The sequence below is a fragment of the Podarcis erhardii genome, assembly GCF_964252035.2.
Source record: "Podarcis erhardii genome assembly, chromosome: Z".
Classification (NCBI taxonomy): Eukaryota; Metazoa; Chordata; class Lepidosauria; order Squamata; family Lacertidae; genus Podarcis; species Podarcis erhardii.
This window is the reverse complement of record NC_138504.1, coordinates 51,830,963-51,845,962: the sequence shown is the minus strand read 5'-3', so window position 1 is coordinate 51,845,962 and position 15,000 is coordinate 51,830,963. Positions and strand designations below refer to the sequence as shown.

Sequence of the window (15,000 nt, the reverse complement as noted above, 5' to 3'; positions counted from 1 at the left end):
TATGGAAAGGAGTGAAAAAGGAGGAATGGATGCATGAAAGATGGGAAAGGAGTGAAAAAAGATGAATGAATGCATGAAAGATGGGAAAGGAGTGAAAAAAGAGGAATGAATGCATGAAAGATGGGAAAGGAGTGAAAAAAGAGGAATGAACGCATGAAAGATGGGAAAGGAGTGAAAAAAGAGGAATGAATGCATGAAAGATGGGAAAGGAGTGAAAAAAGAGGAATGAATGCATGGAAGATGGAAAAAAGAGGAATGAATGCATGAAAGATGGGAAAGGAGTGAAAAAAGATGAATGAACGCATGAAAGATGGGAAAGGAGTGAAAATAGATGAATGAATGCATGGAAGATGGAAAAAAGATGAATGAATGCATGAAAGATGGGAAAGGAGTGAAAAAAGATGAATGAATGCATGAAAGATGGGAAAGGAGTGAAAAAAGAGGAATGAATGCATGAAAGATGGGAAAGGAGTGAAAAAAGATGAATGAACGCATGAAAGATGGGAAAGGAGTGAAAAAAGAGGAATGAATGCATGAAAGATGGGAAAGGAGTGAAAAAAGATGAATGAACGCATGAAAGATGGGAAAGGAGTGAAAAAAAATGAATGCATGAAATATGGAAAAAAGATGAATGAATGCATGAAAGATGGGAAAGGAGTGAAAAAAGATGAATGCATGAAATATGGAAAAAAGATGAATGAATTCATGAAATATGGGAAAGGAGTGAATAAGATGAATGAATGCATGAAAGATGGGAAAGGAGTGAAAAAAGATGAATAAAGGAGTGAAAAAAGATGAATGAGTGCATGAAATGGCAAAGGAGTGAAAAAAGATGAATAAAGGAGTGAAAAAAGATGAATGAATGCATGAAAGATGGGAAAGGAGTGAAAAAAAATGAATGAATGCATGAAAGATGGGAAAGGAGTGAAAAAAGATGAATGAATGCATGGAAGATGGAAAAAAGATGAATGAATGCATTGAAGATGGGAAAGGAGTGAAAAAAGATGAATGAACGCATGAAGATGGGAAAGGAGTGAGAAAAGATGAATAAAGGAGTGAAAAAAGATGAATGAATGCATGAAATATGGCAAAGGAGTGAAAAAAGATGAAAAAGGGGTGAAAAAAGATGAATGAACGCATGAAAGATGGGAAAGGAGTGAAAAAAGATGAATGAACACATGGAAGATGGGAAAGGAATGAAAAAAGATGAATGAATGCATGGAAGATGGAAAAAAGATGAATGAATGCATGAAAGATGGGAAAGGAGTGAAAAAAGAGGAATGAATGCATGAAAGATGGGAAAGGAGTGAAAAAAGATGAATGAACGCATGGAAGATGGAAAAAAGATGAATGAATGCATGGAAGATGGGAAAGGAGTGAAAAAAGATGAATGAACGCATGAAGATGGGAAAGGAGTGAGAAAAGATGAATAAAGGAGTGAAAAAAGATAAATGAATGCATGAAATATGGCAAAGGAGTGAAAAAAGATGAATGAACGCATGAAAGATGGGAAAGGAGTGAAAAAAGATGAATGAACGCATGGAAGATGGGAAAGGAGTGAAAAAAGATGAATGAATGCATGGAAGATGGAAAAAAGATGAATGAATGCATGAAAGATGGGAAAGGAGTGAAAAAAGAGGAATGAATGCATGAAAGATGGGAAAGGAGTGAAAAAAGAGGAATGAACGCATGGAAGATGGGAAAGGAGTGAAAAAAGATGAATGAATACATGGAAGATGGAAAAAAGATGAATGAATGCATGGAAGATGGGAAAGGAGTGAAAAAAGAGGAATGAATGCATGAAAGATGGGAAAGGAGTGAAAAAAGATGAATGAATGCATGGAAGATGGGAAAGGAGTGAAAAAAGATGAATGAACGCATGGAAGATGGGAAAGGAGTGAAAAAAGATGAATGAACGCATGGAAGATGGGAAAGGAGTGAAAAAAGATGAATGAACGCATGGAAGATGGGAAAGGAGTGAAAAAAGATGAATGAATGGATGGAAGATGGGAAAGGAGTGAAAAAAGATGAATGAATGCATGAAAGATGGGAAAGGAATGAATGAATGAATGAATGAAAGATGGAAAGGAGTGAAAAAAGAGGAATGCATGAAATATGGAAAAAAGATGAATGAATTCATGAAAGATGGGAAAGGAGTGAAAAAAGATGAATGAACGCATGAAATACGGTAAAGGAGTGAAAAAAGATGAATGAACGCATGAAAGATGGGAAAGGAGTGAAAAAAGATGAATGAAGGCATGAAAGATGGGAAAGGAGTGAAAAAAGATGAATGAACGCATGAAAGATGGGAAAGGAGTGAAAAAAGATGAATAAAGGAGTGAAAAAAGATGAATGAATGCATGAAAGATGGGAAAGGAATGATAGCGGATTCTGGGGGAAATGCCAAGAAATGTGAATGAGAACGGGGGCTTGGGTCCCGAGGGTCATCCAGCCTGACCCCGCTTTCCCGGCTGGATTCGCACTGGTTACCTGCAGCTGCAAGAAGGGGATGTTGAAGAACTTGTGGAGGTACTTGAGGCCGAAGCTGTTCTTCATGGAGGACTCGGCGTAGCGGACGTAGGAGGCGCCGGGGGGCCTGAGGAAGAGGAAGAGGAGGAAGGGGGGAAGGAAAGGAAAAGGCTGAGGAGCTCGCTTTCTCGGAGCGGGGAGCTCCTTCAAGGCAATGCGATTCACACAAAAAACACCTTGAGGAGCTCGCTTTCTCGGTGCGGGGAGTTCCTTCAAGGCCATGCAATTCTAGATTTCTCAGAGCGGGGAGCTCCTGAAATGTAATTCAAAACACCTTGGGGAGCTACCTTTCTCGGTGCGGGGAGTTCATTCAAGGCAATGCACTTCACTCCAAAAATCACCTCGAAAGGTGCAATACAATACAATGCAATGCAATGAAAACACAGCTTGAGGAGCTCGCTTTCTCAGTGCGGGGAACTCCTCCCTCATACAATGCAATGCACTAAAAATACAGCTGGAGGAGCTAGCTTTCTCGGTGCGGGGAGCTCCTCCCTAATGCAATGCAATACAATACAGCTTGAGGAGCTAGCTTTCTCGGTGCGGGGAGCTCCTCCCTCATACAATACAATGTAATGCAATATAGCTTGAGGAACTCGCTTTCTCGGTGCGGGGAGCCCCTGCCTCATACAATACAATGCAATACAATACAGCTTGAGGAGCTGGCTTTCTCGGTGCGGGGAGCCCCTGCCTCATACAATACAGCTTGAGGAGCTGGCTTTCTCGGTGCGGGGAGCCCCTGCCTCATACAATACAATACAATACAATACAATACAATACAATACAATACAATACAATACAATACAATACAATACAATGCAATACAATGCAATGCAATAAAAACACAGCTTGAGGAGCTGGCTTTCTCGGTGCGGGGAGCCCCTGCCTCATACAATACAATATAGCTTGAGGAGCTGGCTTTCTCGGTGCGGGGAGCCCCTGCCTCATACAATACAATACAGCTTGAGGAGCTGGCTTTCTCGGTGCGGGGAGCCCCTGCCTCATACAATGCAATACAATTCAGCTTGAGGAGCTGGCTTTCTCAGTGCGGGGAGCCCCTGCCTCATACAATGCAATACAATACAGCTTGAGGAGCTGGCTTTCCCGGTGCGGGGAGCCCCTGCCTCATACAATGCAATACAATACAATACAGCCTGAGGAGCTGGCTTTCTCGGTGCGGGGAGCCCCTGCCTCATACAATACAATACAATACAATACAATACAATACAATACAATACAATACAATACAATACAATACAATGCAATACAATGCAATACAATGCAATGCAATAAAAACACAGCTTGAGGAGCTGGCTTTCTCGGTGCGGGGAGCCCCTGCCTCATACAATACAATATAGCTTGAGGAGCTGGCTTTCTCGGTGCGGGGAGCCCCTGCCTCATACAATACAATACAGCTTGAGGAGCTGGCTTTCTCGGTGCGGGGAGCCCCTGCCTCATACAATGCAATACAATTCAGCTTGAGGAGCTGGCTTTCTCAGTGCGGGGAGCCCCTGCCTCATACAATGCAATACAATACAGCTTGAGGAGCTGGCTTTCCCGGTGCGGGGAGCCCCTGCCTCATACAATGCAATACAATACAATACAGCCTGAGGAGCTGGCTTTCTCGGTGCGGGGAGCCCCTGCCTCATACAATACAATACAATACAATACAATACAATACAATACAATACAATACAATACAATACAATACAGCTTGAGGAGCTGGCTTTCTCGGTGCGGGGAGCCCCTGCCTCATACAATGCAATGCAGCTTGAGGACCTGGCTTTCCCGGTGCGGGGTGCCCCTGCCCCATATAATACAATACAATACAGCTTGAGGAGCTGGCTTTCTCGGTGCGGGGAGCCCCTGCCTCATACAATACAATACAACACAGCTTGAGGAGCTGGCTTTCTCGGTGCGGGGAGCTCCTCCCTAATGCAATGCAATGCAATACAGCTTGAGGAGCTGGCTTTCTCGGTGCGGGGAGCCCCTGCCTCATACAATACAATACAATAAAACACAGCTTGAGGAGCTAGCTTTCTCAGTGCGGGGAACTCCTCATACAATGCAATACAATATAGCGTGAGTAGCTAGCTTTCTCGTTGCGGGGAGCTCCTCCCTCATACAATACAATATAGCTTGAGGAGCTAGCTTTCTCGGCGCGGGGAGCTCCTGCCTCATAGAATGCAATGCAATGCAATATAGCTTGAGGAACTAGCTTTCTCGGTGTGGGGAGCTCCTGCCTTATACAATACAATACAATACAATACAATGCAATAAAAACACAGCTTGAGGAGCTGGCTTTCTCGGTGCGGGGAGCTCCTGCCTCATACAATACAATACAACACAGCTTGAGGAGCTGGCTTTCCCGGTGCGGGGAGCCCCTGCCTCATACAATACAATACAATACAATACAGTACAATGCAATGCAATAAAAACACAGCTTGAGGAGCTGGCTTTCTCGGTGCGGGGAGCCCCTGCCTCATACAATACAGCTTGAGGAGCTGGCTTTCTCGGTGCGGGGAGCTCCTGCCTCATACAATACAATGCAATGCAATGCAATAAAAACACAGCTTGAGGAGCTCGCTTTCTCGGTGCGGGGAGCCCCTGCCTCATACAATACAATACAATACAATACAATACAATACAATACAATACAATACAATACAATACAGTACAATGCAATACAATGCAATGCAATAAAAACACAGCTTGAGGAGCTGGCTTTCTCGGTGCGGGGCGCTCCCGCCTCCTTCCCGGCCCCGCCCAGCGCCCTGGGGAGCTGGCCTTCTCCCTGGGCCCGGGGCGCTCACCTGTCCACCCTGCGGATCAGGTCCCTGACGTCGTCGGGCAGGATGACCCGGTGCGGGCCCATGTCCCGGTGGTTGCCCAGGACGCAGACGGGCACATGGTTGGGGACCTTGGGCAGCTCCCGCAGGACGTAGTCAAAGGTCCTGCAGAGGGGGGAGAGAGGGGGTCAGCGGGGCGGGTTCGAGGGCCGCCCTGGGGTGAGGGGTTCAAGGGTCGAAGGGCCGCCCTGGGGTGCGGGGTTGCAGGTTCAAGGGGCCACCCTGGGGTGGGGTTGCGGGTTCGAGGGGCCACGCTGGGGTGCGGGGTTGCGGGTTCAAGGGCCGCCCTGGGATGGGTCATTGTCCTGGGTTCGAGGGGCCACCCTGGGGTGCGGGGTTGCGGGTTCGAGGGGCCACCCTGGGGTGGGGTTGCGGGTTCAAGGGCCGCCCTGGGGTGGGTCATTGTCCTGGGTTCGAGGGGCCACCCTGGGGTGGGGTTGCGGGTTCGAGGGCCGCCCTGGGGTGAGGGGTTCAAGGTTTGAAGGGCCACCCTGGGGTGCGGGGTTGCGGGTTCAAGGGGCCACCCTGGGCTTCCGGGTTCAAGGGGCCGCCCTGGGGTTGTGGGTTCAAGGGGCCGTCCTGGGGTGAGGTTCAGGGTTCGAGGGACCACCCTGGGGTGGGGGCTCAAGGGGCCGTCTTGAGGTGGGTCATTGTCCTGGGTTCAAGGGGACCGCCCTGGGGTGGGGTTGTGGGTTTGAGGGGCCACTCTGGGGTGAGGGGCTGTGGGGTCGAGGGCCGCCCTGGTGTGCGGGGTTCAAGGTTTGAAGGGCCACCCTGGGGTGCGGGGTTGTGGGTTCGAGAGGGCGCCCTGGGGTTGCGGGTTCGAGGCTCCGCCCTTGGCTTGCCGGTTCAAGGGACCATCCTGGGGTTGCCGGTTCGAGGGGCCATCCTGGGCTTCCGGGTTCGAGGGGCCGCCCTGGGGTTGTGGGTTCGAGGGGCCGCCCCGGGCTTGTGGGTTCGAGGCTCCGCCCCGGGGTTGCGGGTTCGAGGCTCCGCCCTTGGCTTGCCAGTTCAAGGGACCATCCTGGGGTTGCCGGTTCGAGGGGCCACCCTGGGCTTCTGGGTTCGAGGGGCCACCCTGGGGTTGGGGGTTCGAGGGGCTGCCCTGGGGTTGGGGGTTCAAGGGGCCGCCCTGGGGTTGTGGGTTCAAAGGACCATCCTGGGCTTCTGGGTTCGAGGGGCCGCCCTGGTATGCGGGGTTGTGGGTTCGAGGGGCCACCCTGGTATGCGGGGTTGTGGGTTCGAGGGGCCACCCTGGTATGCGGGGTTGTGGGTTCGAGGGGCCACCCTGGGCTTCCGGGTTTGAGGGGCCGCCCTGGGGTTGGGGGTTCAAAGGACCATCCTGGGGTTGTGGGTTCAAAGGACCATCCTGGGTTCCGGGTTCGAGGGGCTGCCCTGGGCTTCCGGGTTCGAGGGGCCGCCCTGGTATGCGGGGTTGTGGGTTCGAGGGGCCATCCTGGGCTTCCGGGTTCAAGGGGCCGACCTGGGGTTGCAGGGTCCAGGCTCCGCCGTGGTGTGCGGGGTTGTGGGTTCAAGGGGCTGTCCTGGGGTTGCGGGTTCGAGGGCCGCCCTGGTGTGCGGGGTTGGGGGTTCGAGGGGCCGCCCTGGGGTTGTGGGTTCAAAGGACCATCCTGGGCTTCTGGGTTCAAGGGGCCGCCCTGGTATGCGGGGTTGGGGGTTCGAGGGGCCATCCTGGGCTTCCAGGTTCAAGGGGCTGTCCTGGGGTTGCGGGTTCAAGGACCGCCCTGGTATGCGGGGTTGTGGGTTCGAGGGGCCACCCTGGGCTTCCGGGTTCGAGGGGCCGCCCTGGGGTTGTGGGTTCGAGGGGCTGCCCTGGCGTTGCGGGTTCGAGGGGCCGCCCTGGGGTTGCGGGTTCGAGGCTCCGCCCCGGGCTTGCGGGTTCGAGGGGCCGCCCTGGGCTTCCGTGTTCGAGGGGCCGCCCTGGGGTTGCGGGTTCGAGGCTCCGCCCCGGGGTTGCGGGTTCGAGGCTCCGCCCCGGGCTTGCGGGTTCGAGGCTCTGCCCTGGGCTTGCGGGTTCGAGGGGCCACCCTGGGCTTTCGGGTTCGAGGGGCCGCCCTGGGGTTGTGGGTTCGAGGGGCCGCCCCGGGCTTGCGGGTTCGAGGCTCCGCCCCGGGGTTGCGGGTTCGAGCTCCTCCTCACCACTGCTTGGTGATGTCAAACATCATGACGACGCCGTTGCAGTTCTTGTAGACGTCCAGGAACTCGGCGTCCAGGGCCAGGGCCGCCTCGGCCTCGGGTTCGAGAGAGAGAGAGAGAAGAGAAACGAAACGTCAGGCCGGCTGCCGGCCCTCGGATGAGGGTTGGGGGGGGGAAAGGGGAGACTCGAACCCGGGGCTCACCTCCTGGGAGGGGTCGTTCTCCAGCTTCAGCCCCTCGCCTCGCCTCTTGCACTTGCCTTTGTCGACGACGTCCCACACCTCCACTTTGACGATGTCGTCGGTCGCTAGGCGGAAGAGGGGAGGAAACGGGTCGGGGGGCCGCATTCGAACCCGGGACCAGGATGATTCTTCTGGGTTCGAGGGGCCGCCCTGGGGTGGCTCATTGCCTCGGGTTCGAGGGGACGCCCTGGGATGAAGGTGGGGGTTCGAGGGGCCGCCCTGGGGTGGCTCATTGCCTCGGGTTCGAGGGGACGCCCTGGGATGAAGGTGGGGGTTCGAGGGGCCGCCCTGGGGTGGCTCATTGTCTCGGGTTCAAGGGGCCGCCTTGGGGTGAGGGGTTGCGGGTTCGAGGGGCCGGCCTGGGGTTGCGGGTTCGAGGGGCCGCCTTGGGGTGGGACATTGTCTCGGCTTCGAGGGGCCGGCCTGGGGTGAGGGGTTGCGGGTTCGAGGGGACGCCCTGGGATGAAATTGGGGGTTCGCGGGGGCCCCCTGGGGTTGCGGGTTCGAGGGGAACGCCCTGGGGTGGCTCATTGTCTCGGGTTCATGGGGCCGGCCTGGGGTGAGGGGTTGCGGGTTCGAGGAGACAGGATGCTTGAAGGAGGAGGAGGAAGGAGGCAGGAGGAGACAGGAAGTAGGAGGAGGCAGGAGGAGACAGGAAGTAGAAGGATGCTGGAAGGAGGAAGGATGCAGGAGGAGACAGGAAGTAGGAGGATGCTGCAAGGAGGAGACAGGAAGTAGAAGGATGCTGGAAGGAGGAAGGATGCAGGAGGAGACAGGAAGAAGGAAGGACGCAGGAGGAGACAGGAAGTAGAAGGATGCTTCCAAGAGGAGGAGGCAGGAGGAGACAGGAAGTAGGAGGGTGCTGCAAGGAGGAGACAGGAAGTAGAAGGATACTGGAAGGAGGAAGGATGCAGGAGGAGACAGGAAGAAGGAAGGACGCAGGAAGAGACAGGAAGTAGAAGGATGCTTCCAGGAGGAGGAGGCAGGAGGAGAGGAAGTAGGAGGATGCTGCAAGGAGGAGACAGGAAGTAGAAGGATGCTGGAAGGAGGAAGGATGCAGGAGGAGACAGGAAGAAGGAAGGACGCAGGAGGAGACAGGAAGTAGAAGGATGCTTCCAGGAGGAGGAGGCAGGAGGAGACAGGAAGTAGGAGGATGCTGCAAGGAGGAGACAGGAAGTAGAAGGATGCTGGAAGGAGGAAGGATGCAGGAGGAGACAGGAAGAAGGAAGGATGCAGGAAGAGACAGGAAGTAGAAGGATGCTTCCAGGAGGAGGAGGCAGGAGGAGACAGGAAGTAGGAGGATGCTGCAAGGAGGAGACAGGAAGTAGGATGCTGGAAGGAGGAAGGATGCAGGAGGAGACAGGAAGAAGGAAGGACGCAGGAAGAGACAGGAAGTAGAAGGATGCTTCCAGGAGGAGGAGGCAGGAGGAGACAGGAAGTAGGAGGATGCAAGGAGGAGACAGGAAGTAGAAGGATGCTGGAAGGAGGAAGGATGCAGGAGGAGACAGGAAGAAGGAAGGATGCAGGAGGAGACAGGAAGTAGAAGGATGCTTCCAGGAGGAGGAGGAAGGAGGCAGGAGGAGGCAGGAAGAAGGAAGGACGCAGAAGGAGACAGGAAGTAGAAGGATGCTTCCAGGAGGAGGAGGAAGGACGCAGGAGGAGACAGGAAGTAGAAGGATGCTGCAAGGAGGAGACAGGAAGTAGAAGGATGCTGCAAGGAGGAAGAGGAAGGACGCAGGAGGAGACAGGAAGGAGAAGGATGCTTCCGGGAGGAGGAGGAAGGACGCAGGAGGAGACAGGAAGTAGAAGGATGCTGCAAGGAGGAGACAGGAAGTAGAAGCATGTTGCAAGGAGGAAGAGGAAGGACGCAAGAGGAGACAGGAAGTAGAAGGATGCTTCCAGGAGGAAGAGGAAGGAGGCAGGAGGAGGCAGGAAGTAGAAGGATGCTTCCAGGAAGAGGAGGAAGGAGGAAGGCGGAGACAGGAAGTAGAAGGATGCTTCCAGGAAGAGGAAGGAGGAAGGCAGAGACAGGAAGTAGAAGGATGCTTCCAGGAAGAGGAGGAAGGAGGCAGGAGGAGACAGGAAGGAGAAGGAGGAAGGAGGCAGGAGGAGGAGGAAGGAGGCAGGAGGAAACAGGCAGGAGAAGGATGCTTCAAGGAGGAGGAGGAAGGAGGCAGGAGGAGACAGGAAGTAGAAGGATGCTGGAAGGAGCAGGAGGAAGGAGGCAGGAGGAAACAGGAAGTGGAAGGATGCTGGAAGGAGGAGGAGGCAGGAGGAGACAGGAAGTAGAAGGATGCTGGAAGGAGGAGGAGGAAGGAGGCAGGCGGAGACAGGAAGTAGAAGGATGCTGGAAGGAGGAGGAGGAAGGAGGCAGGCAGAGACAGGAAGTAGAAGGATGCTTCCAGGAAGAGGAGGAAGGAGGCAGGCAGAGACAGGAAGTAGAAGGATGCTTCCAGGAAACAAGGAATCTGGATTCGAACGCAGGACCCGTCCGGAGACTCACTCTTGTAGTTCCAGTGGATGCTGGTGACCTGGATTTCCTGCGTGGGGACGTAGGCCTCCAGGAATTTCTTCCCCTGCAGGCGGTTGCCACAAGGTGGTTTTGCCCGTGTTGCGGTCGCCCCGGATGACGATCTTCACTGCGGGGAAACCGGAAGAGGAAATAAGCAATCAAAGGAGGAGAAGAAATAGAACGAGGAAATCAGAAAGAGAAGAGGAGAATCGAAGAAGAAGAAATAGAAGAATATTGCCCCGGATGACGTGGAAACGGGAAGAAGGAGAAATAGAATCAGGAGAAATAGTGTGTATATTCACACACACATATGTATATATTTGTATATTCACACACATATGTATATATATGTACATTCACACACACATATGTATGTATATGTATATTCTCTCTCTCTCTCTCACACACACACACGTGTATATATGTATATTCACACACATATATGTATATATATGTATATTCACACACACATATGTATATATTTGTATATTCACACACACATATGTATATATATGTATATTCACACACACATATGTAGATATTTGTATATTCACACACACATATGTATATATATGTATATTCACACACACATATGTAGATATTTGTATATTCACACACACATATGTATATATATGTATATTCACACACACACACATATGTATATATATGTATATTCACACACACATATGTATATATTTGTACATTCACACACATATATGTATATATTTGTATATTCACACACACATATGTATATATATGTATATTCACACACACATATGTATATATATGTATATTCACACACACATATGTAAATATTTGTACATTCACACACACACATATGTAGATATATGTATATTGACACACACATATGTATATATTTGTATATTCACACACACATATGTATATATATGCATATTCACACACACGTATGTATATAAATATGTATAGTAACACATATATATATATTTGTACATTCACACACACATATGTATATAAATATGTATATTCACACACATATATGTAGATATATGTATATTCACACACACACATGTATATATTTGTACATTCACACACACACATGTATACATGTATATGTATATTCACACACACATATGTAAATATTTGTATATTCACACACACACATATATATATGTATATTCCCACATGTATGTATACAAATATGTATATTCACACACATATGTCAATATTTGTACATTCACACACACGCATATGTAGATATATGTATATTCACACACACATATGTAAATATTTGTATATTCACACACACATATGTAAATATTTGTATATTCACACACACATATGTATATATATGCATATTCACACACACGTATGTATATAAATATGTATATTCACACACACATATATATATTTGTACATTCACACACACATTTGTATATAAATATGTATACTCACACACATATATGTAGATATATGTATATTCACACACACACATGTATATATTTGTACATTCACACACACACACATGTATACATGTATATGTATATTCACACACACATATGTAAATATTTGTATATTCACACACACACATATATATATGTATATTCCCACATGTATGTATACAAATATGTATATTCACACACATATGTAAATATTTCTACATTCACACACACACATATGTATATATTTGTATATTCACACACACATATGTAAATATTTGTATATTCACACACACACACATATATATATGTATATTCCCACATGTATGTATACAAATATGTATATTCACACACATATGTAAATATTTGTACATTCACACACACACATATGTAGATATATGTATATTCACACACACATATGTATATATTTGTATATTCACACACACACATATATATATATGCATATTCACACACACGTATGTATATAAATATGTATATTCACACACATATATATATATTTGTACATTCACACACACATTTGTATATAAATATGTATACTCACACACATATATGTAGATATATGTATATTCACACACACACATGTATATATTTGTATATTCACACACACATATGTATATATATGCATATTCACACACACGTATGTATAGAAATATGTATATTCACACACACATATATATATTTGTACATTCACACACATATGTAGATATATGTATATTCACACACACATATGTATATATTTGTATATTCACACACACACATATATATATATGCATATTCACACACACGTATGTATATAAATATGTATATTCACACACACATATATATATTTGTACATTCACACACACATTTGTATATAAATATGTATACTCACACACATATATGTAGATATATGTATATTCACACACACATATGTAAATATTTGTATATTCACACACACATATGTATATATATGCATATTCACACACACGTATGTATAGAAATATGTATATTCACACACATATATATATATTTGTACATTCACACACACAGATATGTAGATATATGTATATTGACACACACATATGTATATATTTGTATATTCACACACACATATGTAAATATTTGTATATTCACACACACATATGTATATATATGCATATTCACACACACGTATGTATAGAAATATGTATATTCACACACATATGTAAATATTTGTACATTCACACACACACATATGTAGATATATGTATATTCACACACACATATGTAGATATTTGTATATTCACACACACATATGTAAATATGTGTATATTCACACACACATATGTATATATATGCATATTCACACACACGTATGTATATAAATATGTATATTCACACACATATGTAAATATTTGTACATTCACACACACACATATGTAGATATATGTATATTCACACACACATATGTATATATTTGTATATTCACACACACATATGTAAATATTTGTATATTCACACACACATATGTATATATATGCATATTCACACACACGTATGTATATAAATATGTATATTCACACACATATATATATATTTGTACATTCACACACACACATATGTATATAAATATGTATATTCACACACATATATGTAGATATATGTATATTCACACATATATATATTTGTACATTCACACACACACATGTACACATGTATATGTATATTCACACACACATATGTAAATATTTGTATATTCACACACACACATATATATATGTATATTCCCACATGTATGTATACAAATATGTATATTCACACACATATGTAAATATTTCTACATTCACACACACACATATGTATATATTTGTATATTCACACACACATATGTAAATATTTGTATATTCACACACACATATGTATATATATGCATATTCACACATACGTATGTATAGAAATATGTATATTCACACATATATGTAAATATTTGTACATTCACACACACACATATGTAGATATATGTATATTCGCACACACATATGTATATATTTGTACATTCACACACACATATGTATATAAATATGTATATTCACACACATATATGTAGATATATGTATATTCACACACACACATGTATATATTTGTACATTCACACACACACATGTACACATGTATATGTATATTCACACACACATGTGGCCGGCGAGCGCTCCAGTTGAGGAACAGCCTTTCCCAAAGGAAGGAAACAGTAAGAACAATCGCATGATCTATTGCTAATATATCATATATGGCTAAGAAGAAGGTGTTTTATTAATAACCATAATAATGACAATGATGGGGCTTCAATTTGAAGACTCGTTACTGGTTTGGTAATGATTTCCCCATCCTTAATTTCTCTGTAGAGAATATACTATATTATGGAATATTATGTACTGTATATACAGTGTGAATAATAGAAAGAATATGAATAGAGGGAATGCTGTTATACTGGACATTATTATTATTATTATTATTATTATTAACATTCATTCACGTTATTCACATTATTAACCAGCCTTCACATTATTCCTATTATTCACTCACTGTTATACTGGACTTATTATTATTATTATTATTATTAACATTCATTCACGTTATTCACATTATTAACCAGCCTTCACATTATTCCTATTATTCACTCACTGTTATACTGGACTTATTATTATTATTATTATTATTAACATTCATTCACGTTATTCACATTATTAACCAGCCTTCACATTATTCCTATTATTCACTCACTGTTATACTGGACTTATTATTATTATTATTATTATTATTAACATTCATTCACGTTATTCACATTATTAACCAGGCTTCACATTATTCCTATTATTCACTCACTGTTATACTGGACTTATTATTATTATTATTCATATTATTAACATTCATTCACGTTATTCACATTATTAACCAGCCTTCACATTATTCCTATTATTCACTCACTGTTATACTGGACTTACTATTATTATTATTATTATTATTATTATTATTATTATTATTATTATTAACATGCATTCACATTATTCATATTATTAATAAGCATTCATATTATTCATATTAATAATTATTCCTATTCTTCACATTAAAAAGCAGCATTAACATTATTCACGTTATTAATATTAATAATTATTCATATTAATAAGCATTCATATTATTCATATTAATAATTATTCCTATTCTTCACATTAAAAAGCAGCATTAACATTATTCACGTTATTAATATTAATAATTATTCATATTATTCATATTATTCATAAGCATTCATATTATTCATA

At 45.3% G+C, this 15,000-nt stretch overlaps 1 protein-coding gene across 1 annotated transcript in view; it reads right to left on the bottom strand.

Moving 5' to 3' along the window:
* RABL6 (RAB, member RAS oncogene family like 6) overlaps positions 1-15,000 on the bottom strand; it is a 34,720-nt gene that overhangs the window by 13,021 nt on the left and 6,699 nt on the right. The window contains 6 exon segments of the mRNA XM_081848551.1: positions 2,491-2,596; positions 5,340-5,480; positions 7,536-7,627; positions 7,736-7,839; positions 10,278-10,362; positions 10,364-10,413. Coding sequence (XP_081704677.1) covers positions 2,491-2,596; positions 5,340-5,480; positions 7,536-7,627; positions 7,736-7,839; positions 10,278-10,362; positions 10,364-10,413 — 578 coding nt within the window.